Source organism: Eriocheir sinensis, chromosome 60 (genome assembly GCF_024679095.1).
Source record: "Eriocheir sinensis breed Jianghai 21 chromosome 60, ASM2467909v1, whole genome shotgun sequence".
Classification (NCBI taxonomy): domain Eukaryota; kingdom Metazoa; phylum Arthropoda; class Malacostraca; order Decapoda; family Varunidae; genus Eriocheir; species Eriocheir sinensis.
Genome location: NC_066568.1, coordinates 8,002,302 through 8,026,753, shown reverse-complemented (window position 1 = coordinate 8,026,753; position 24,452 = coordinate 8,002,302). Strand labels below are relative to the sequence as shown.

The 24,452-nt window shown below is 42.7% G+C and overlaps 1 protein-coding gene across 6 annotated transcripts; it reads right to left on the bottom strand.

Moving 5' to 3' along the window:
- Positions 1–318: 318 nt before the first annotated feature.
- Positions 319–22,578, bottom strand: LOC126985856 (F-box/WD repeat-containing protein 5-like). Of its 6 annotated transcripts, none has more exons than XM_050841329.1 (17): positions 22,493–22,578; positions 19,808–19,901; positions 19,311–19,438; positions 18,289–18,380; positions 17,565–17,722; positions 16,450–16,627; positions 15,282–15,391; positions 14,281–14,496; positions 13,161–13,358; positions 11,877–12,054; positions 11,113–11,242; positions 10,787–10,885; positions 10,259–10,379; positions 9,729–9,820; positions 9,133–9,283; positions 8,604–8,803; positions 319–7,445 (listed from the first exon to the last, which is right to left on the bottom strand). In XM_050841329.1, the coding sequence occupies exons 1-16, from the start codon at positions 22,561–22,563 to the stop codon at positions 8,663–8,665; spliced, it is 2,157 nt and encodes a 718-aa protein (XP_050697286.1). In that variant the 5' UTR covers positions 22,564–22,578; the 3' UTR covers positions 319–7,445; positions 8,604–8,662. The 6 variants fall into 6 exon arrangements, with proteins under 6 accessions (XP_050697286.1, XP_050697288.1, XP_050697289.1 ...); XM_050841331.1 differs by lacking the exon at positions 19,808–19,901 and adding an exon at positions 20,389–20,524 and having other exon boundaries at positions 22,435–22,546; XM_050841332.1 differs by having other exon boundaries at positions 22,435–22,546.
- Positions 22,579–24,452: the final 1,874 nt, after the last annotated feature.

The window sequence follows — 24,452 nt, the reverse complement described above, 5'->3', positions numbered from 1 at the left end:
GGATGCACAGGGGAATAGATACTGGTTTAAAAAAAGGGTTTCTAAATGCCGTGCTCGACAGATTCCGACAAAGAGTAACACAGTCAAATAGTAAAAAAAGAAAAAGAAAAAGGGAAAGACATGAAGTTCTAGCATGGAAAGATTTATGGTAAGAAAAACAGGAGTAGTTCATAGCGGACTTTTTTGTTTTCATTTACTTTTGCCCTTGAGCTGCTTCCTTTGCTGTAAAATAAATTAATAATAAATGAATAAATAAAATAAGAAAGGGATACTCGGCAGGTTAAAAACAGACAGGAGGATAAATAACGAAGACCACACTTTAGGCAAAACATTCATTGCTGCGCAGAAAATACAGCGATACACGTCGGGGGCTCCGAGAACACAGATTCCTAAGCATCATCATCATACCAATCACTACTCATATCAAGGGAAAAAAGATAAAAGTGAGCTTAGACGTAAAAACTAAATGTCGAAACAAAGCTTATCACTCACTTCACTTTCCACACCTCATTTCTACACCTCAGTCAACTCCATTCTTCCCAGCATTGCCAAATTGTTGTACTCTGAATATTGCATCTATCATTTTTAGGCTCCAAAAAACTGTTGTACCCTCATGAACAACGATAGTATATTAACCCGGTAGCAGTGACGGGCCAAATTTGTTTTTGAAATAACGCGGGGTCCAAAATCCAAATAAATGTTTAATTTACACATTTTTTTTCACTTATACGCGATATTTTATGGAGTTGCCACCAGATGTCTCACGCAACTGGACTCACACGGCGCCGTGGCCACACAGCTGAGCTCAGTTCTTCCCGAGCGCCACTTGAACAACAATACAATACCCACGCTACTCAACAACAACAACAACACCCTCGCTGCTGTGCTACCACGAGGGGAAGGGCAGCCAGAGGAGGAACCACAAGAGGGAGAGGAGTCAGAGTGATACAGTAGGCAATAAAGGTACAAACCTACCTCTTGTTTGATTTACATTGTTTTTGATTTACGCGACCTCTTCAAGGACACAATACTCGTGAAAATCGAGTTACCTGTACCAGTGACGGGCCAAATTTTTGCCATGATGTAAACCCCCAAAAATAGATGATGCATAAACTGATCACAAATGCGTTGATGTATATTATGAAATGGTTTGCGTGAGTGATGATTTTTTTTCTCATTTTTCTCGCTTAGGGGGTCCTTTAAGAAACATGATCTCCGCAGCTACCGGGTTAAACTTATCATTGAAACTGTTAAATATTGATGGCTTTCTTTCTTTTTGCAACAGTTATCGGTGAGAAACTACGAAAATCCATTGCGATTAGTACGATTATTTGGCAACGCTGATTCTTCCCCTTGATATCGATAACACTAATAGTACTGTACATACAAACTCACGTACACTGTTCACCCTTCACTGCTCTGTCATCGGAGAGCCCAGCAGCTGCGTCTAAAGCACTCCACAGGCAACAGACAAGCGCTATAACAGGCTTCAGCTCAGGCACCAGCGGCAACGTAAACAAGCTGTCTCGCGTCTCCTCCATACACCGAACGGCACTTTCAGGCCACTCTTTACATTTATCTTTTTTTTTTTTTAGGAGCAGCGTTTGGCGAGATTTTTTTTTCTACAGTTTTTCTTTTATGCCCTTGAGCTGCTTCCTTAACTGTGTGAAAAAAAAAAAAAAAAAAAAAAAGTTTCATTTAGGGACCTTTTTGATTCTTGTAAATGTCGGATAAAGTGTCCGCTCTTCTTACACCACACACTAGTACACTTCATCCAGGCTCTCTTAATTCTTCCAAGTGTCAAACATAAACTTCTTCAGATCATGGAGCACTGCAAGATGTCACACTTTTCTTCACTGCGGGACTTATTTTTTCATTTTACTGTGTCAAATGAACTTCCTCTCATCCGTCCATTTGTTTCTGTCTTATCGAAGGACTTGTAATAATTCTTCTGTGTTAAATAGCTTCCTTGAGTGTCTGGTCCACACAGCGCTGCAAGTCGCCACTCTACTCCACTCAGCAACTTGTAATTCTTCTGTCATATAACCTTCCTGTAAAAATGTTACTCTGTTTCACCCAGGGACTTTCTTCTTCTTCTATGGGTCGTATTATAAAACAGTTCGTCGCCCAAGCACACATATTTGACAAGGCTTTTGTAGGTGTTGTGGGCATATCCAGTGGTAGTTTTATAACCCTGGTGGTAGACTGACCCTTCTTCTGTACCATGAACCTAAAATATCACACATAAGTATCCTATTTATCTCCTTTTTGGCCTTTGGAAATAGTTGATACGTGAGTTGATAGCATTTAACAGTACCGAGTCAAATATACACACCTAGGGACTTGATTATCCTCTAAGTGTCAAATAATCGGCTGTAAGTCTCCACGGAACACACATTTCATCAGCATATCAGCGTACATGAACTGAGATTTCCCCAGAGAACACTTTTAGAAGAAATTAACTCGTGTGCTTCGGTACGGAAACTTGTCCAAATACGTTTAGTGTCACTGGGTCGGTATGGCCAGAACTGAGTTAACTGGAGGCCGTGGTGACATGTGGCAATCAGTAAGTCACTCCCGGGTCAGTTGCCAGCAGGAGTGTCAGGGCTGGATGCCGACTGCCACAAATGGATTTATTACGTAACTAAAAATACCCGCTAACAAGGCATAGATGAACTGAGATTTCCCCAGAGAACACTTTTAGAAGAAATTAACTCGTGTGCTTCTGAGTGAAAAAACAATACTAGCAGCAGCAAGGGTATGAGAGGAGCACACTTATGCACACCCCATGCGGTTTTGCTGCCCTCATACTCATTCCATATTTAGCCGTTTCTCAGCCACTTACAGCTTCAAGTTAGCCAAAGCAGACGGGTTAAGACAGCCCAGGGATAAGCAAACACCCCTTATCCCAATGGGCCAAATGATTCCCAATGCCTCATGAGTGTCGTCTGGGGGCCAATTAAAACAGGGATAAATTTTTTGAGCATTAATGAACCCGGTAGCAGCGACGGGCCAAATTTGTGCCATGATATAAACCCCCCAAAATAGATGATACATAAACTGATCACAAATGCGTTGATATGTCTTATGAAATGGTTTGTGTGAGTGATGATTTTTTCTCATTTTTCTCGCTTCGAGGGACCATTAGGAAACATGATCCCCGCTGCTACCGGGTTATAACAGGGCCAAGGATCAGCAAACACTTCATCCAATGGGCCACTCGAATTCCAATACCTCATAAGTGTTGTTTGAACCTGGTTGGCTGCTGTAAGTCTCCACAGAACACATATTTCATCCATATACCTGAGCTGAAATTTCCCGAGAACACTTTTTTATAGAGCACAAATTAAAATTGGCCCCAGGGTCAGCCAACACCTCTTATCCCATGGGCCACACAATTCCCAGTGCTTCATAAGTGTCATCTGAACCTGGCTGTCTCTCTCTTCTGTTACTTTATGTAGAATCACGCTGGGACCCGCCCAGAGGCAGCACAGACTCACAGAGAGCATCCGTAAAATATAGTTGTCTCGTATACGTATACATGGACATTGGCACACACACACACACACACACACACACACACACACACACACACACACACACACACACACATATAGAGAGTTAGGCCATGTCCAGTTAATGCATATCAAGCTAATTAGTTCTCGTATAAGAAAGAAAAAACATCATCATCATCATTTTCTTTAACATCTGGACGCTTTACGGCTCTCCTCCATTCTACTCTGTCTTCTGCCCGATGCTCATCCAATCCCATCAATGACAAGTCTTCCTGTATACACCTTCTCCACATTTTCATAGGTCTACCAACTGGTCTCCTTCCTTCTACCTCCAATCTCTCCAAAACTCCCAGCACTGTATCCTCCCCTGCTCTCTTCACGTGTCCAAACCATCGGAGTCTTTCCCTTCTGAGCACTGTTTCCAGGTCCTCTACTCCACATCTGTTAGCTACATCTGCACTGGACACCCTATCTTGCCACCTGATCCCCGCCATATACCTCAGCATTCTGCGATCACTTGCTCTCAATACCTCCATCAATTTTCTAGTTAGAGCCCATGTTTCTGCTCCATACAACATCACTGATCAAATACACGCTTGGTACACCCCTGCTCTGCTCTTTAGAGGGATGCTACGATTCATGAGCAGACTAGCCACCTCCCTCCACTTTAACCACGCTGCCGCCACTCTCGCTCTCACTGTCCTCTCCACTCCTGCCTCACAGTCCAGAACATCTCCCAAATAACAGAAATGTTCTACCTCATCCAGCCTTCCTCCATTCACCTCTAGTGTCATCCCTCTCAGTTTCTTGTCCTTGCTGTCTCCTTACACAAGCTGGGGATGTAAAATTCTGCACTCCTCTTACATTTCCGAGGCCTGAGCATCTAAGGTGGCACCACTGCCTGCAACATGTGCACAAGCCTGAATTTACACCTACTGCCTTCCCACAGCATCCACATGGATATTTTCCTGATTTAATCTTTTGTCTTGCTTCTTTTCCAGTCACCATGTACTTTGTTTTTTCCATATTAATTTTCAAAACTTTCTCCTCCTTCCATTTATTAAACTTTTCTTTCACTTCTTCTGCTGTCTCTGCATTTACTACCAAGTCACCTTTCACCAAGTTCCTTTATCTCCAGTTTCCTTTCCGGCCGTTCTATCTCTGCGGTGGTAGACGGTCACTGCTCTTCCCCTAAACCTATCAACAGTGGTGTTCCACAGGGCTCTGTCCTATCACCCACTCTCTTCCTGTTATTCATCAATGATCTTCTTTCCATAACAAACTGTCCTGTCCACTCATACGCCGACGACTCCACTCTGCATTATTCAACTTCTTTCAATAGAAGACCATCACAACAGGAAGTACACGACTCCAGACTGGAGGCTGCAGAACGCTTAACCTCAGACCTTGCTATCATTTCCGATTGGGGCAGAAGGAACCTTGTGTCCTTCAGTGCCTCAAAAACTCAATTTCTCCACCTATCAACTCGACACAATCTTCCAAACACCTATCCCCTATTCTTTGACAACACTCAGCTGTCACCTTCTTCAACACTAAACATCCTCAGTCTATCCTTAACTCAAAATCTCAACTGGAAACTTCATATTTCCTCTCTCGCTAAATCAGCTTCCTCGAGGTTGGGCGTTCTATATCGTCTCCGCCAGTTTTTCTCCCCCGTGCAGCTGCTATCCGTATACAGGGGCCTTGTCCACCCTCGTATGGAGTATGCATCTCACGTGTGGGGAGGCTTCACTCACACAGCTCTTCCGGACAGAGTGGAGTCTAAGGCTCTTCGTCTCATCAGCTCTCCTCCTCCTACTGATAGCCTTCTACCTCTTAAATTCTGCCGCGATGTTGCCTCTCTTTCTATCTTCTATCGATATTTCCACGCTGACTGCTCTTCTGAACTTGCTAACTGCATGCCTCCCCCCTCCCGTGGCCCCACTGCACACGACTTTCTACTCATGCTCATCCCTACACTGTCCAAACCCCTTATGCAAGAGTTAACCAGCATCTTCACTCTTTCATCCCTCACGCTGGTAAACCCTGGAACAATCTTCCTTCATCTGTATTTCCTCCTGCCTACGACTTGAACTCTTTCAAGAGGAGGGTATCAGGACACCTCTCCTCCCGAAATTGATCTTTCTTTTGGCCACCTCTTTTAATTCTTTTTTGGGAGCAGCGAGTAGCAGGCTTTTTTTTTTTATTATTGTTTTCTTTTTTAGTGCCCTTGAGCTGCCTCCTTTGTTGTAAAAAAAAAAAAAAAAAAAAAACAGCAGCTCCCATGGTGCCTCTCCTCCACCATGTCTCTCTTTCCTTTCATCTAATTCCTTTTGTTTCACCACACATTTCTCTCCCTGCTTTCATGATATGTTCTTTCAATTGTTCCCACCCTCCAATATTTTCCTCATTTTCCCTTTTCACTCTTTGTTCAAACTCTCTTCTGATTTCCTCCTCCCTCTGCTTCCACACTTTTATTTTTCTTTCTTCTTTCTTTTTTATCTTTTTCTTCCCTCCCTTCGTGGCTATGTCAGCACACAGATGTCTATGTTGTGGCAGGCACGCCTCCCCCGAGATCACCTTCACATCTTTCATCCAAACATCTTCATTCTTTTTGTACATTATATAGTCTACTTGCATTTCCACTCCTCCACTTTTATAGGTTACCATCTTTTCTCTTTCTGTCTTGATCATAGTATTTGCCACAACCAGTCCCCTGCCCTGACAAAACTCCAATATTTTCTCCCCTTCTCTGTTTCTCTCTCCATAACCATACACCCCCCCATTACTTCCTCAAATCCATCTTTACTTTGCCCAGTATGACCATTCAAATCTCCAATGAACACCTTATCATTTCTAAGACCTGCCATCTCGTCATCCAGCACTCCCCGAAACTCCTCCTTCTCGTCTGTCCAACCCCACCTGAGGGGCATACACAGAGAACACATTGAATAGTTTCTCTCCTATTGCCATTCTTGATCCTTGATGTTATCCTCCTCACTTCTATCACATCCTCTATTAGCTCCTCTCACCATCATCCCCACCTCTCCGACTCTCCCCTTTCCACCGCATCTCGTACTTTTCTTCCCCACTTCCTATCATTCTGCTTCCTTCACCTTCCTTCCAGAGTCAAAAACTGGTTAATACGATGCTTTGAAAACAACAATCTGGCGCCGGTGATTCTCATGTGTTTCGGGCAGTGTAAAATCCTGCCATCACTTGTGTCGCGGGACAAAAAGGCCAAAGAAAACCTGGACTGAGAGTGAAAATCAGATCCGTACTGCCAAATGCAAAATGGACGACCACTTCATTTCAGCAGCTGTTTCATTCTTTCATTCTTTCTTTCATTCTTGTGAGTTTTAGGCAGTGTTAATCCCACCATCACACACACACACACACACACATATACACACACAAAAGAAATCCTCAAAATCCTCAAAAGCTAAACATGGAAATAAATACTATGACGATAATTATGACGCTCAAACATTCCTCATTCCCTCAATCACTCGTTTCAACACCACCTCCTGATATCGTTTTCCTTCCCTCATATGAAAAAAACAAAACAAACATTCGACACTACAAAACCAAGCTACACAAACATTCCTAATTCCATCAGTCACTCATTCGAAAACCTCTATCACTTCTCTCTCCTCGTCCACGAATACGTACTGAAACGGCGCGCACAAACAAACAAACAAACACACCCTAGGCCATAACATTGTGCTGATGCTGCGAATCTGCGAGGAAGCGAGGGGCTGGGCCGACCACAGGGATAGGAGCCGAGTCTGTGTGCGAGGCTGTTGCTGTCGCCTTCGCTGCCATCTGTTTTGAGAGGCTGTTGGTGTTCTTGTCTATGCACGGCAAGCCTCGCCTCTCACTCGCCAACATCTGGACTCACCTGGCGAACACCTGACTCACTCATCTTACCTGGAATGACAAGGGAAGGTAAGGAAAGGTAAAGGTAGAGTTGGGGGCATACGCTGTAGCAACGCGTGGCTTCGGTCCTCATCTTCGTGACACTGGCCTTGAGCCTGCGGTGGGAGGGAGCTCATTACCCCGGAACACAGAAGGTAAGGCAAGGAAAGGGAATAGCAAACACCTGACTCACTTTCCTTACCTGCAATGATAAGGTAAGGCAAGGAAAGAGAACAGCAAACACCTGACTCACTCACCTTACCTACAATGATAAGGGAAGGTAAGGAAAGGTAACAGCAAACACCTGACACCTTAATCCTTTAACTGCTAAGTGCTCCCAGGACACTTGGACCATGCTACTAAGGGCCATATTACTAACCATTTCATCGCCCCAGTACACATACAGTCACCTCTTGATTAACACGAGGGTTATGTTCCTGGAGATGCCGTGTTATTTAAAATCGCATTATTTAAACATAACTTCCCCATAAGAAACAATAGTAATAGGGGGGTATGTTCCTGGACACTGGAAAACTCTGCCTATTTTGAGGATTTTGATATTCTAACCTTAAAAAACACATTATAAATAGTATTTGACAAGGCTTTCGTATGAGTTTTGGGCATTTCCAGGAGTAGTTTTATGACCCTGGTGGTAGTCTGACCCTTCTCCTATACAATGAACCTAAAGAAACAATCATTAGAACCTGACTGACCCCCTCTTTGACCTTTAGAAATAATTGATGTGAGAAGCGAACGTGTCTTATAATACCGACCTAAATATCCACTGCGTGCCACACTCAGTTTTGAATCTCCTGCTCACAATTCATGTTCTGACGCTATTCTGCACTCCACTGTAACTTCATTTTGATTGGTCCACGTCATATGGTGAGCTGCCCTTGCCCCCATCGAACCATGACCCCATATGTGAAATAGCTGCCCTTTGCGTGTCGCCAGAACGGGGTGAATCACGTTTTGCCGAGTTATTTGTCAAAACCTTCAAGTGACGGCGAGTATAATATGCTATTCCTTACCAAATATGACACTGTAATACATTTTCCTTGGATACGATGATAAAATATAATCTTACATATGAAACAAGAGAGAGAATTGAGGTTATTTGGACACAGGTAAACAGTAACAGGTAACAGCAGTATACAACCAATGCCTTACCTGGACAAGAGTGACCGGCGGGGTCTAGTGGGTGCGGGGGGGCAGGGGGCGGCAGGGGGTCAGAGGGAGAAGAGCGTGGCCTCCTCGGACGGTGGCGGTGGTGTGGGTCGGGGGTGTTTGAGTCGCAGCTCCTTGGCCGTGCGTCCCTCCTCTTTAGGGTCGATGCCCAGCGCTCTCGCCCTTCGCCTTGACCGCCAGATCTGGGGTGCGAAGGAGGTGTTATCATCATCATCATTATCATTGTTGTCATCGTCCTCTTCCTCCTCCTCCTCCTCATCCTCATCCTATCATCATTGTCATCATCAGCATTATAAAAGGCTGGTATTCTCAAATGCTTCCACCTTCAGCTATTTCCAAAGGCTAAAAAGGAGATCAATCAGGTTTTAATGAGTGATTTTCCACATTACCGATACAGAAGAAGGGTCAAACTACCAGCAGGGTCATAAAACTACCCTTAAAATGCCCCAAATGCCCACGAAAGCCTTGTCGAATGTGTGGGCTTGGGCGCAACCCCCCGACGCTTACACACCTTTATCATGTGGTCGTCGCTCACGGTTATCAGCATCTCTGGGTCCCTGGGGTTGAAGGCGACGGCATTGACGACATCCTTGTGGGGCAGACGTGAGAGGCAGACCCCATAGTGCCTCTCCCAGATGTAGCCGTGCTTGTCCTCCGCACCGCTGGGGGACAATGGAGTTTTTTTAGTAATAGCGGGAGAACAGAAGAATCTAAAAAGTGTGTAAGAGGTTAGTTAGTATATGCCAGGCAGTCTCTGGAAAACTAATACCACCTATCCTTCCTCCCCATGAATTTTTTTGCTCTACTTATTACTATTTATGGAGGTTAGGTATGGATAGATTTATGGATAGACTGCATAAAAGGCTCGACAGTAAAGGAATTGGAAGAACAGAACGTGAATGATACGAGTAAATGGAGATGACACTGCAAAAACTACCTCTTATCAAAGGTGAGAAAATCTGAAAAAGACATTATTTATGGTATCTATACACTACATAGGTCAACTCAAAATACACTATCTCTATGCAATACAATCCCCCCTTCCCCATCCACACACCCTTCAACCCAGGTAACAAACAGAGGTAATGATTCAAATCGTTAACTCACCTTGCTACGTATTGGTGCGAGACGTCCAGGAAGATGAAGAAACACTCGTCATTGGGGGTGTAGGCCTTGTGGGCGCGGAGCATTGTGCCGACCTGTGGGATGGATGGACGGCATGAATTTGACTTTCAATACAATGCTAAAAAAAAGTAGAAGAGTGCCTATGTGTCTCTCAATCGACTTTCACTACAATGCTAAAAAAAAAGGAGAAGAGTGTCTATGTATCTCTCAATCCCCTTTACTGTAAAAAATAAATAAATAAACGAATACAATGTGCCGACCTGTATGAGGGTATGAACTTTAATTTTACTTCTACATCAGAGAAAAAGGAGAATAAAATGTGGATACCTGTCTGCGTCATATTCTTTCCTTTACTGTAAAAAGAAAAAGGAGAATAAAATGTGGATACCTGTCTGCATCATGTTCTTTCCTTTACTGTAAAAAGAAAAAGGAGAATAGAATATGGATACCTGTCTGCATGTTTTTTCCTTTACTGTTAAAAATAATGTGCCTGCCTGCTATGCCCTTCTTACCTCAGTCAAATTGGTCAGGTCAATCACGTGGAGGTCAATCCCCTCGGCGATGCGTGGCGGGCTCAACGGACTCTCCACCACACAGTTGGCTTGCCAGGGACGGCTGTTGACATACAGGTACCTGGGGGCAAGCAAAGAGGGGTGACTTCTGTAATGATTCATCCCTCCAATCTTCTATTTATGTATGATTCTGTGCCTCACTTTTCTTATCTTTAATTCACTCTCCTTCCCTTTAATTTACATTCCTTCTCTCTTGCCAGTTCTGTTTTTAGCTTAACCCTTAGACAGCGGTGGAACTATATATAGATGGTCCAAAATTCAGTCAGTCAATTTTGTACGGCAGAAATATAACACTTTCAGATTGCAGTAGAATGTGTATATAGAAGATGGTTAAAACATCTCTTATGCAGTGTAACTATATTTATGCTATGGTCCAAAGGTTGGCAGTGACTATGTATAGATGATTCATTTTTGGGGGAGCTACTCTTCAAATACTGCCGCCGTTTAAGGGTTGATGAAATCCTTTACCTGTGGTCCGGCGAGAGGCCCATGCCAATGATATGTCCGTTCAGGTCAATCAGGTGGTCAATGGTGTCAAATCTGTCAGCCACGGAGTTGAAGTCCAGCCTGGAAGTTGACAAATAAAAGAATCAGACCCTCTCGTTTTGCCTTTACTGAAACATTATATAAAAGATAGACAAAAAAACATGACAAAACAACATCACAAACAAAGAACATAAAGAACAAGACTGCAAAGCAAAAACACAGATAAGATAACAACACTAATTAGAACCTTGCCCCCCTGACACCCCCCCTCCCCTCCACCTAACAGAACAAGGCCCGGCAGTAGTCACCAGTTAGGGTCCTGGAACAGCCCCAGCTCCCGCAGTTCCCGCTGGTGGTCGCGCTGCTGTATCCTCTCCCTCAGACACGGCCCGGCCTCCAGCACCGTAGGGATGGTGAACTTTTTGATCCTCTTGAACCCTGATGGAGGAGAAGTGAGGTTTTAGGTTTGAACCCTTTTTTATATCACTTTTTATTTATTTTTTATTTTATTTATTTATTTTTTTACATCAAAGGTTCCGTGTGGCTCAAGGGCAACAAAGAGTACAAAAAAAAAAGAAGGAAAATAGAAAAAAAAAAAAAAAGAAAGCCTGCTTCTCGCCGCTCCCACAAAAGAGACCCATTGTAAGATATTGAACCCCTTGACAGTGGATTTCCCACAAGAAGACATCACCAAGCAACAGGAATGGAGCAAAAAGTGGCTGCTACAATTCAGTGAAGAAAAATGTAAAGTTCTGCAGCTTGGAAGGGGAAATCCAGCATACCAATACCACATGGGAAACACTCCACTACCCACCACAGGGGCAGAGAAAGACCTGGGAGTGTATGTTACCAGGCTACCAGTGAAGGCGAAATCCGTGCCAGTCGAAGCAGACGGGTTAATAAATCAATAATCAGAATTCTAAACCACTTTTTTGGGGGGAAGCAGTGTTTGTTCTGCATGCCCCCCCCCCCTGTTTGCCTTTAACTGCTGCTTCCTTTAACAATAAATAATAAAATAAAAATGAGTAAATAAATAAATCCCTCCCCCTCCCGCCCTAAGCCGCTGACCTACCTATCTGGTGCGGTGAGTAGGTTTTGGAGCCCGTGGTGAAGATGAGGAACTTGTCACAGTCCTCCGCCAGGGACATGGGCGGCGAAGGCTCCTGGTCCTCCTCCCAGTCCAGGCTTTCCTCCTCCCTTCCTCCTCCTCCTCCTCCTCTCCATGATGCCCCACGCTCCTTCTCGTCCACCTGAAATAGATTTAGTATGGTATTGGGGCATATATAAGGAAAGCAGGAGGATCTCAACAAACTGTCAGCTTGGTCAGAGAAATGGCAGATGAATTTTAACATCAAGTGTAGCGTATTAAGTGTAGGAACACGCAACCCATTACACGGGTATAGTTTAGACTCCTCAGCGATAGGCAGATCAGAGTGTGAAAGGGATTTGGGAGTGTTAGTGAACTCTGACCTAAAACTAAGGAAGCAATGTATTAGTGCGAGGAATAGGGCTAACAGGGTATTAGGCTTTATTAACAGGACGGTAACCAACAGGAGTGCAGAGGTCATCCTCAGACTCTATTTAGTGTTAGTTAGGCCACACTTAGATTATGCTGTCCAGTTTTGGTGCCCACACTACAGAATGGACATCAACTTGCTAGAAGCAGTTCAGAGGAGGATGACCAAGATGATTCAAGGGCTGAGGAACCTCCCATATCAAGATAGGCTGAAACATCTAATCTTACATTCACTAGAAAGACGAAGAGTGCGGGGAGATCTGATAGAAGTATTCAAATGGGTCAAGGGTTACAACAAAGGCGATATAAGTAAAGTACTGATAATTAGCCAGCAGGATAGAACACGCGGTAATGGATTTAAATTAGAAAAGTATAGATTTAGGAGAGAAATAGGCAAGCATTGGTTTAGTAATAGGGTGGTGGGGAATGGAATAGACTCCGCAATCACATAGTTAGTGCAGGGACGATAGCTTGTTTTAAGAGTAGACTGGATAGCTACTTGGAAGAGGACGACAGGTGGCAGTGAGGTGTGGGTGCAGTAAGGTGACAGGGTACTGGATGCGTGCCTAGTACCGCCGGTAAAACAAGGATCAAGCCTCTACCTGTAACCCCTGAAACTACACCTCACCCATCATGAGTAGTGGGGGGGATTCTGGAGCTGCCCTGTGTAGGCCACCCAGCCTCTTGCAGTTTCCCTATGTTCTTATGTTCTTATGTTCCTCCCTTCCCCTTCCCTCTCACCCACCCCTCACACACATACACTCTCCCTTCCTCCCTTTCCCTCCACTCCTAAAAAAAAACCACCCTCTCCATCTCCCTCCTTCCTTCCCCATTCCTCACCATCTCCACATTGTTGTCAAGAGCGGCAGCCCCCTCGGTAGGCTCGGTCTCAGCCTTGCGGTAGTCTTTAGTGTAGGTGATGGGGCTGGTGTAGACCGATGGGTGGCCTACCGGGTGATACGCCTTCTCCCCCTCCGTGCTGACCGGCTGATGCACGCCCAGGTCACGGTGGGATGGCGGGTTGCCCTTCTCGACGACCTGGTGGTGGATGAGGCGGGTGAGGAGCAGATTATCACATCCATCGCATTGTATTTCTCATTTTTAACCCGGTAGCAGCGACGGGCCAAGTTTGTGCCATGATATAACCCGCCCCAAAATAGATGATATATAAACTGATCACAAATGATTTGATATATATTATGAAATGGTTTGTGTGAGTGATGATTTTTCCTCATTTTTCTCGCTTAGAGGGACCATTAAGAAACATGATCCCCGCAGCTACCGGGTTAAACCTCAAACTCTCGTACCAACACAAACAACGAGAGAAGATTAAAGTTAATGTTAAAACTATTATTTATTGGTTTGTTATTTTTTTTGCTATAGTTATCGGTCAGAAACTATGAAAATGCAATGCGGTGACTACAATAATTTTTGGCAATGATGGTGAGGAGGAGGAGGAGGAGGAGGAGGTGGAAGGCAAGATGATGTGGATTAGGAAGAATCGCTTTACACATTGAAAAGGAGGAGGAAGAAGAACGAGAAGAAAACAAGATAAACGAGAAGAAAAAAGGAAAACAACAAACAGAGGAGATAAAATATCCAACACCAAACAGTAAAACAAAAGATAGAAGAAGAAAAAAGAAGCTGGCAATTTCTTTCACCCCTTCAAAAAAACAAATATAAAAAAAAAGCACACATGAAAAAGACAAAAAAAGAAGAACAAGAAAATTAAGAAGAGAACCAACACCGAGCTCTTCCCAACGGCTATTTTCAAAGAGCAAAAAAAATAAAATAAAATAAAAAATAAATAAAATAAATAAATAAATAAAGATAAATGAGAAGAAAGTAGAAAACAACAAACAGAGGAGACAAAATATTCACCACCAAACAGAAGAAGAAAAGATAAAAAGAAGAAAAGGAAGAGAAGCTGGCAATATCTTCCTTCACCCGTACCACCCACCTCCTTCTCCACAGTCCTCCCCTCGTCCTCCTCAGCCTTCTTCACCCCCTCGGAGGCGCCGATAGAACCATCAGGGGTCAGGCAGTTGGCCACGAGGATGGTCCGCACACTGGACGCGTTTCTGTTGTAGAACTTGTAGAGGCAGACCAGGATGGCATCGTGCTCCGAGCTGGTCTCCTGACTCGCCTTGTTGAGCCAAATGACGCTGCGACTGACCTGTGGGGGTGATCAGAGGTGCGAGATTAGGGTGTGAAGGTTAGGTTGTTAGGTTAGGTTAGGTTAGGTTAGGTTAGGTTAAGTTAAGTTAGGTTAGGTAAGGTTAAGTTAGGTTAGGTTAGGTAAGGTTAAGTTAGGTAAGGTTAGATTAAGTTAGGTTAGGTTAGGTTAGGTTAGATTAGGTTAAGTTAGGTTAGGTTAGGTTAGATTAGGTTAAGTTAGGTTAGGTTAGATTAGGTTAGGTTAGGTTAGGTTAGGTAAGGTTAAGTTAGGTAAGGTTAAGTTCGGTAAGGTTAGAAGTTAGGTAAGGTTAGAAGTTAGGTTAGGTTTCTTAATTAAAGGCTCCGCTAGCGAGAATAATGAGAAAAATTCATCACTCACGCACACCATTTCATTATATATATCAACGCATTTGTGATCAGTTTATGCATCATCTATTTTGGGGGGTTTATATCATGGCACAAATCTGGCCTGTCGCTGCTACCAGGTTAATGTGTCAAAGATAAAAAGAGACTAATTTTTCCTCATCTTTTCTGTAAACACTTTTCACAATTTCCATCTTTAGCATTATCACTTTTTTGTTATCAATACGTCAAGAGATACTAAAGAAAACGTAAGGAGGGTCAATCATCCTCAAATATATCACAATGTCATAATTTTTCGTTTATTTTTTCATTTTTTATCATAGTGTGTCTGATTAGTGAAGGCCATCCATTTCCCATATATTCCGCACAGCCATAGTTCATCTTTCTAACACCTACAGCACAGGTTAATGAGGGTCTCACCAGGTGCGCCAGCCAGTGCAGGTCGCCCGAGAGCAGGTACTGGTCGTTATACCAGGTCCCGAAGATGTCGTATGGCTTGTTCAGGACACGGCACTGAAGCTGGAAGTCCCCTGGAAAGAGAGGGAGAGAGAGGCAATGGCGATGTCAGTCTTACTTTCAAGATTAGAGGACTGTGATTCATGCCTTACTTAGAAGATAAAACCCTTAAGACTGAGAATTTTGTCCTTCCTTTCAATATTAACCCGATAGCTGCGGGGATCATGTTTCTTAAAGCCCCTCTAAGCGAATTAATGAGAAAAAATCATCACTCACATAAACCATTTCATAATACATATCAACGCATTTGTGATCAGTTTATGCATCATCTATTTTAAGGGGTGTATATCATGGCAAAAATTTGGCCTGTCGCTGCTACACGGTAAAGCCACAAATTTAGCCCGTCGCTGCTACTGGGTTAAAGATTCAAAACTCAGGCCTTACTTTCAAGAATAAAACTCCAAAACTACAAAGCTGTGTCCTACTTTCAACATAAAAAATTACACTGCAAACACAGATCTTACTCCCAAGGTTAAAGATAGCAAATTCTGTCCTTACTTTCAACTCAGAGAATCCATATCTTACTTTCTTCACTGCACTGTCCACACTCCACTCTCTCTACCTTCTTCATCTCTTACAACAATAGAAACAAAAGGATAAAGACTACAAATACAGGTCTTACTTTCAACTTAAACAGAGAATTCGTGTCTTACTTTCAAGATTAGAAGATTGCAAATTCTGTCCTAACTTTCAATTTAGATGTAAAATTCATGACTTACTCTCAAGGTTAAAGATAGCAAATTCTGTCCTAACTTTCAACTTAAACGTAGAATTCATATCTTACTCTCAAGGTTAAAGTTAGTAAATTCTGTCCTAACTTTCAACTCAGACTGCCAATCCATGCCTTACTTTTGACGTTAAAGACCGCAAATTCCGCCTTTACTCTCAACTTAGATTGCAAATATGGATCTTACTTTCAAGGCTAAGGGACATGTTACAAATTGAATCCGAGAAGTTTCAGGTTCTCGGATTGGACCTGTCTGACCCCTAAAAAACCTTTTTTTTGGGACCACCCAATCTCGTTTTTTATAATACAGCCCTAAAAACTAAAGACTCAAAACTTATGTCTTACTTTCGAGATTAAAAACAGCGATCTCCCCTGAGGTGCTGTTGTAGGTCCCAAAGTGCACACCAGAGACCAGGAGGAGCGTGTCGGTGCTGTTGAACTGCGAGAACTGCGTGTACTTCCAGGAGTGTATCTTCATGTCCTTAGCGTACTTGACCTGCGCTGGGTGGCTGCTCGTCCAGACCTGGGGAAGGACGCAAGTGAGGGATGTGGATGTGCGTACCTGGGATAGCTTGAGTTTGAAGGAGAGGTAAAGTAAAGGGAAGACTGAGTGTGTGTGTGTGTGTGTGTGTATGTGTGTGTGTGTGTATGAAAATATGGAATCCAGAGAAGAGAAATAGGAATGAAAGGAGTGATGAGGGATAGGACGCTGGCACTCTAATGTGTTTATTCTTTTTAGATCCGAGAAAAGGAGTCAAGGGATGAAAACAAAACAAAAACAATGAATCAAACAACAACAAAACAAAAGGGAAAAACAAGTCTGCATGACACTAAAGGAAAAAATCAAATAAAAATAAAAATATATAAATAAATAAAATAAATATACTAATAATAACGGAATGTGATACTAAAACTAAACTAAAGAAACTAAAGGAAATAAGATCGCAAGGAAACGTTAGAGAAAATAAACACTTGAATACATAAATGAAATAATACAAATATAAACTTAAATAAATAAATGAAATACTAGAGTTAAACTTAGATAATTAAACAGAATACTACGAATAAAGAAAATAAATAAGAAAAGCAGAGAGAGCATAGGAAAGAAAAGAAGCAGAGAAAGATAGAAAGAAAGAAAGAAAGAAAGAAAGAAAGAAAGAAAGAGAGGGATGAAAGAAAGATAGCAAAGAAAGAAAAAGAGAAAGAAAGAAAAAGAGATGAAAGAAAGATCACAAAGAAAGAAAGAAAGAAAGAAAGACAGCAAAGAAAATCAACTAATCTAAAACAATCAAACTTCACAAAAAATATTCAACTAAAAACACATCAAAACCGCATAAACTTAACCACATAAAAACCAAACCAACTTAACCCCAATGCGATGAAAAAAAAAAGCATATAAGGACCTGCACCCACACCCCTCCGATCCGCCCCTGAACCCTAACCCAACTTCGCCCACTCACGATGATATGTCCGTCCTTGGAGGAGGTGGCGAACATGTCCCCCTGGTGCGAGAAGGACACGTGAAGCACCTGGTGGTCATGTTTGGAGATGGTCTGAGTCTCAACCACCGGCGTGCCCTCCACCAGCCGACGGTACTCCCCGCGCCAAGACGTGCGGCCTAGAAATGGATGAAAAATTGAAATACCCGTACCTAGTTGACATGAAAAGGAATGTATAAGAGAAATGCTATAAGTAAACATGAGTACTTAACCTGGTAGCTGCGGGGATCATGTTTCTTAAAGGCCCCTCTAAGCGAGAAAAATGAGAAAAAATCATGATCCACACAAACCATTTCATAATACATATCAACGCATTTGTGATCAGTTTATGCATCATCTATTTTGGGGGGTTTGTATCATGGCAAAAATTTGGCCCGTCGCTGCTACACGGTAAAGCCACAAATTTGGCCCGTCGCTGCTACACGGTAAAGCCACAAATTTGGCCTGTCGCTGCTACCGGGTTAAATTAAATGCTACAAATGAACAAATGTAAGTGCTAGATGAAATAGTACAAATAAGTATAAGTGAATAAATGAGGCATGCCCTGGGATAAGTGATGGATAAATAAATGAATGAATAAATTAAATATGTAACAGGAAAAAACGAAAGGAACGATATTAAAAAAACAGGGATACGTAAACGCAGAAACAAAACACTACTATCACACCCAAGCCCCCATTGTTACCTGGCATAATTGGGACGCTGGGGTCGACCTGGAAGTCCTTGTAGAAGAAATGTCGCCACAGGAACTCATCACAACTCACGCGATGCCACGCCCTGATGGGGAACGGAGAGTAAGGGGGCGGCGGAGGAACGGCAGGATGATAAAAGTAAGTTGAGGAAGAGAAATAGAAACAGAGGATTCATATCTTACTCTCTTCACTGCACTGTCCTCACTCCTCTCTACCTTCTTCATCTCATACAATAATAAAAACAAAAGGATAAAGACTACAAATACAGGTTTTACTTTCAACTTAAACAGAGAATTCGTGTCTTACTTTCAACTAAAAATAGATCACAGTGAAGTTGAGAAGCAAAGGGAACAGCAAAATTAATGAAATGGAGAAGGAATTGAAGGCTGACAAAATTAATTAAGTTGAAAAAGAGAAATAGATAAAGAATGACTGGAGTTGAGAAGTAAGGAACTGGAAGAGGAATGAAAAGAATGAGAAAACAAATAGAGGATAGAAGGAAGGAATGGCAGAGATTAGTTGAGGGAGAATGGAAGGAGCGGCAAAAAGTGAGTAAGGAGGAGGAAGAAGAATGGAAGGAATAAGAAAAACAAATTGAAGAGGAATGGACTTAAGGAATGAATAAGCTGAGATGGATTGGAAGGAAGGAGGAGAGGAAGGAATGGCAGAGGTACGGTAAATAAATAAAACAAGTTGAAGAGAAATAGAAGGAAAAAAGGTTCCAAGTAAACTAAGGAAGATTCGAGAGTATAGCAAACACACAAACACACATACATCCTCATTACCCGAACACACACATACATACATATTCTCATCACCTCTACACACGCACACAAACACACACACACACACACGCATGCACATCACCCATACGTACATACACACCATTCCCAAAACCATTTCAACGATTTTAGACCTGTTGCCCTCACATCTAATATCATGAAATGCCTTGAAAATATTGTCAGGAACCATTTACGTGATTGAATGGAAAATCTGAGGAGCTTATCTTACATACTTGCACACGAGGCTGATGATGGGTACGTCGCTGTAGTGGAGGTGGGTGAAGATCTGCAGAAGGAGGCTGTCGGGGAGGAGGGACCACCTGCCCTCGTTGCCATCCATCCTGCCCGGCCGCTGGATCCTCTGAAATGGTGAGGAAGAGGATGATGTGAGGAAATTTAAGGCTTAGCGAGAGGGGTGACTGTTAACTAAGAAACCTGGTATATTATGTTAGTTTTATGTTCTCTCTCTCTCTCTCTCTCTCTCTTTATCCTGCCCAGTCCCTTGCACCTCTGAAACAGTAAGACCAAATAATAATGTATAGGAATTAAAGTTTGGTGTAGCTATATTAGTTTAGAATGTTCTCTCTCTTTTTAAGCAAATAATGGGAACAGTGTTGGTTTTATTAATAGGAACTTCTCATTCAAGAATAAAAATGTAATATAGATATAGTACCAATTTACAAGCCTTTGTGGTACAGTGGATAGAATGCCTAGCTACAAATTCACGGACCCAGATTTGAATCCTGGCCTGGGTAATCGGCGTGCAGCAAACCCAGCTCTTCGTCCTTCCTTTGGGCTGGTTGATAAATGGGTACCTGGGGAACCTGGGGAAGGTAAACTGTGGTAACCCGGGTGTCACACTGGCCGTGTCCTGGGATGATGTTTTTTTTTCCGCCACAGGCTCAAGGGCCAATGTGACGGAGATGAGCACAGGTATAGTGTATGCACCCATCTTTACCTTTATCTTAGGTTAGTCGGGCCTCACTTGGAATATGCAGTGCAGTTTTAGTCTCCACACCACACAAGGGACACAGTTTTAGTCTCCACACCACACAAGGGACACAGTTTTAGTCTCCACACCACACAAGGGACACAGTTTTAGTCTCCACACCACACAAGGGACACAGTTTTAGTCTCCACACCACACAAGGGACACAGTTTTAGTCTCCACACCACACAAGGGACACAGTTTTAGTCTCCACACCACACAAGGGACACAGTTTTAGTCTCCACACCACACAAGGGACATTGCTAGATTAGAAGGTGTTCTATATAGGGCAGCAGTGACAATCTCTTCATCGCGCAACAAACCTTAGGACGAAAGGCTCTCATTCTTTAAGCTGTCTTGAGAAACGTTGCCTCCGAGGAAAACTGATTAAGTACTTCACATTACTCAGTGGCTTTACGAATGTGGAAAAACCCAAATTGTTTACGTCGATGACACTTCCTGAATAGGAGATAGTGGAACAGAACTTAAGTGTCGACAAATATAGACTGCGCTAAGCTTTTCATTAATGTTATTGCACGAGAATGGAACAAGCTTCCCCCCTTTGGCAGTCCAGTGCAGCAAACTGATTCCTTTGAAAACAAGCTCGACCACCACTTCCTTCTACTTGATATTCATTGGAGAAGTGTAAATTTGAAGTGATATTAATAACAGTAGAAGTGTAAATTAGAAGTGATATTAATAACAGTAGAAGTGTAAATTAGAAGTGATATTAATAACAGTAGAAGTGTAAATTAGAAGTGATATTTATAACAGGATGAATGTAAATTAGAAGTGATATTCATTAAAGTATAAGTGATATTCATGAAGGTAAAAGCATAAACAAACAAACTCAGTCTGCACCATTTTTCTTCATTAACATTATTGCACAGGAAGGTAACAAGCTCCCAGGTTTAGCAGTCCAGAGCAACACAAATGACCCCTTTAAAGACACGCTCGATCGCCACTCCAACCTGATATTCACTAGGGATGGGCTAAGTACGGGATTTGGGGTAATTGTGGGTACGGGTAACCGAGACCAGTATTTACCCGATATCCATCAGAAACACATACCCGCCAACGCGTGGTGATCCCGGGACCAAAGTTGTGACGATTACAGAGAGGGTGAGTATCAGCGCGTGGGTTACCCTGGATAGGCATAAATTGAAAGAGGCATAACTCGAAAAGAAGACATTTGCGACGGAAATGAGGAACAAAATTGTGCAGTTCACTACATCTATCACCAGAAAAACATGAACCACATAAGAAAATCGATGGTTGGGTTAAGCCGTAAATTGTCCACTATTTCTTCTTCCACTTAAATTACATCAGATTTTTTTTTTGCAAGGAAACACTTAATATATTTTTTTGTATTCTGGACAATGAAATCATGCAACGCACATCTGTACTCTATACCCGCCTGCTTGCCGTATCATAGTATTACAGAAAATACCCATCACGATACCCGACAATCCAAGTTTGCCCCGGGTACCAGACTGGCTACATGGTACTCCAAAACTCGGGTACCAGACTGGCTACTTGGTACTCCAAAACCCGGGTACCAGACTGGCTACTTGGTACTCCACAACCCGGGTACCAGACTGGCTACTTGGTACTCTACAACCCGGGTACCAGACTGGCTACTTGGTACTCTACAACCCGGGTACCAGACTGGCTACTTGGTACTCCAAAACCCGGGTACCAGACTGGCTACTTGGTACTCCACAACCCGGGTACCAGACTGGCTACTTGGTACTCCACAACCCGGGTACCAGACTGGCTACTTGGTACTCCACAACCCGGGTACCAGACTGGGCACTTGGTACTCCACAACCCGGGTACCAGACTGGCTACTTGGTACTCCACAACCCGGGTACCAGACTGGCTACTTGGTACTCCACAACCCGGGTACCAGACTGGCTACTTGGTACTCCACAACCCGGGTACCAGACTGGCTACTTGGTACTCCACAACCCGGGGACCAGACTGGGCACTTGGTACTCCACAACCCGGGTACCAGACTGGGCACTTGATACTCCACAACCCGGGTACCAGACTGGGCACTTGGTACTCCACAACCCGGGTACCAGACTGGCTACTTGGTACTCCACAACCCGGGTACCAGACTGGGCACTTGGTACTCCACAACCCGGGTACCAGACTGGCTACTTGGTACTCCACAACCCGGGTACCAGACTGGCTACTTGGTACTCTACAACCCGGGTACCTACACAGGGTCCCGCCCGCCCCTAATATTCACTACAGGAGAAATAACGAAGCTTTGATGGCGGTGATTAATATAATTTCCCTCGTACTCCTTTAATTATTAGAGCCATTAACTTATTCCCCAGACACAGCCACCCCCCCAGCACCTGCCGCGTCGTCCCCGGGGTAATTAGCCGCCCACAGGTGAGGTAATTAGGCGCCCACAGGAAATTCCAGGTGAGACGAGCCTTTTCACAGCTGATTGACAACTTCGGCGAGGGTCGATTTCGGTTCATAACATTAGACTTTTTTCTTATATCAGTCTTTAGTAAGTTCCCTTTTCGACTATTAACGTGTGTTTTGTTTAAATGATTTGTCTGTTTTATGCTGTGCTGTGTGTGTAAAAGAGAGATCAGTGTTTTAGCTAGTTCGGCTTCTCATTGTGATTATCTTATTGTTGGTCCTTAATAAGTTCTTTTTCTTACTTATTGATGATTATTTGGTTTAAGGGATTCATTTTTTTCATTATACTGTATGTAATAAAAGAGAGAAGTGCTTTAGCTAGTTCGGTCCACTGATGGTTCGGCGCAATAGACTCACCATTCATCTATTTTGGGCAATAACGTCATTTCTTTCAATCAACTTTTGTCTATAATAGTTTAAAATATGTCTATAATAATGTTAAGTATAAATCTGTTTTGCATCAGTCCAGTGTAATATAATTCAGCTCCATTCTGTTACTGTTGAATTTGTCACTCCCTGTTATTAGAGCTTCCATTAATATACAAGACTATTATAGGTTCAATTTTATGTGCTAAGAAATGTAATAAAACAAACAGATTAAAGAAATATTAGGTATTTAACAATATATGTGAACTTTGCGTATATTTTTCTACTATTGTACTTTTCATTACTAAAAAAAACTATTATGATTTAATTCCATGTGATGAAAAAAACGCAATGGCAAGCAGATTAGGAAATATTAAACAGTAAATTATGTGAACTCAAGGTGTATAACTTTTATCTGGTCACAATGGCGGAGTTTCATGGCGAAGGTGTGAGATCTCGGTGACTTCCTTCATTTTATTGCCATTTTTTCACGTCCACCTGCATCCCTGTGGCTTCACCTTACATGGACAGCACCGTGAATCATCCGAGAACACTTTGCACCCAGGTAAGCCCCGAAATTTGCTGTATTCTGCATGTAATGAGCGAAAAGGATACGAGTGGGTGAGATATACTCCTTCCATTGGCCTGAGGGGTTGGAGTTTCGAAGCATCTCATTTCAAGGTTGGTTTATGCATTTTGAAGCTGATTATGTTGTTTTCGTGTGGTATTATGCGTTATTTGACTTGTGTGACGTTATATTCTTGCTTTAATTGTACGAGGAGGAAGAAGAGAAGGACGAGAAAGCACACACTGTTTCGAATCATCTCATTTCAGGGTTTGTTTGTGATTCGAAGCTGATTATGTTGTTTTTATGTGATATTATGCGTTATTTGACTTGTGTGACGTTATAATTTTGCTTTAATGGTATCTACGTGGAGGAGGAGGAAGAGATGGTAATGGGAGGGGAGAGGAACGAACGAGGCGAATCGATTTAAATTGATGTACCGATGGAAATACTTAACCTGGGAAAGACTCGTTGGGTTATTTTTTTTCTCGTTGGTCGTGATATAATGTAACTAGGAAAAGACATCATTGGGTTACTTAACTTGCTTCTTTTCCTCTCATTCCGTCATTCTTTTGAGAGAGAGAGAGAGAGAGAGAGAGAGAGAGAGAGAGAGAGAGAGAGAGAGACTTAATTAGTGGTAAACGAAAGAAGTGGATATGAATGGAGACAATAAAAAATACGAATATTCAAATTTAACAAAATTATTTTACTGTTATCTTTTTTTTATACCCGTACATTTCCGAATCCGAACTTGTATAAAACCACTACATAATCAAATAGACTATACAAATAAATAACAATAATATATAGCCGTCATTAGCACTCATTAACATTTTTTTTTTAAACGAGATCGATACGATATTTCCCTGTCTTTGGCATGTCTTTTGTTGTTCATTTAAAACCAAACAATGTAGGAACGTTCATTAAGGGTTGCGTTTGTGTTGCTGAAGAGGTCAGAACACACACACACACACACACACACACACACACACACATTTTTGCTCTCTATTC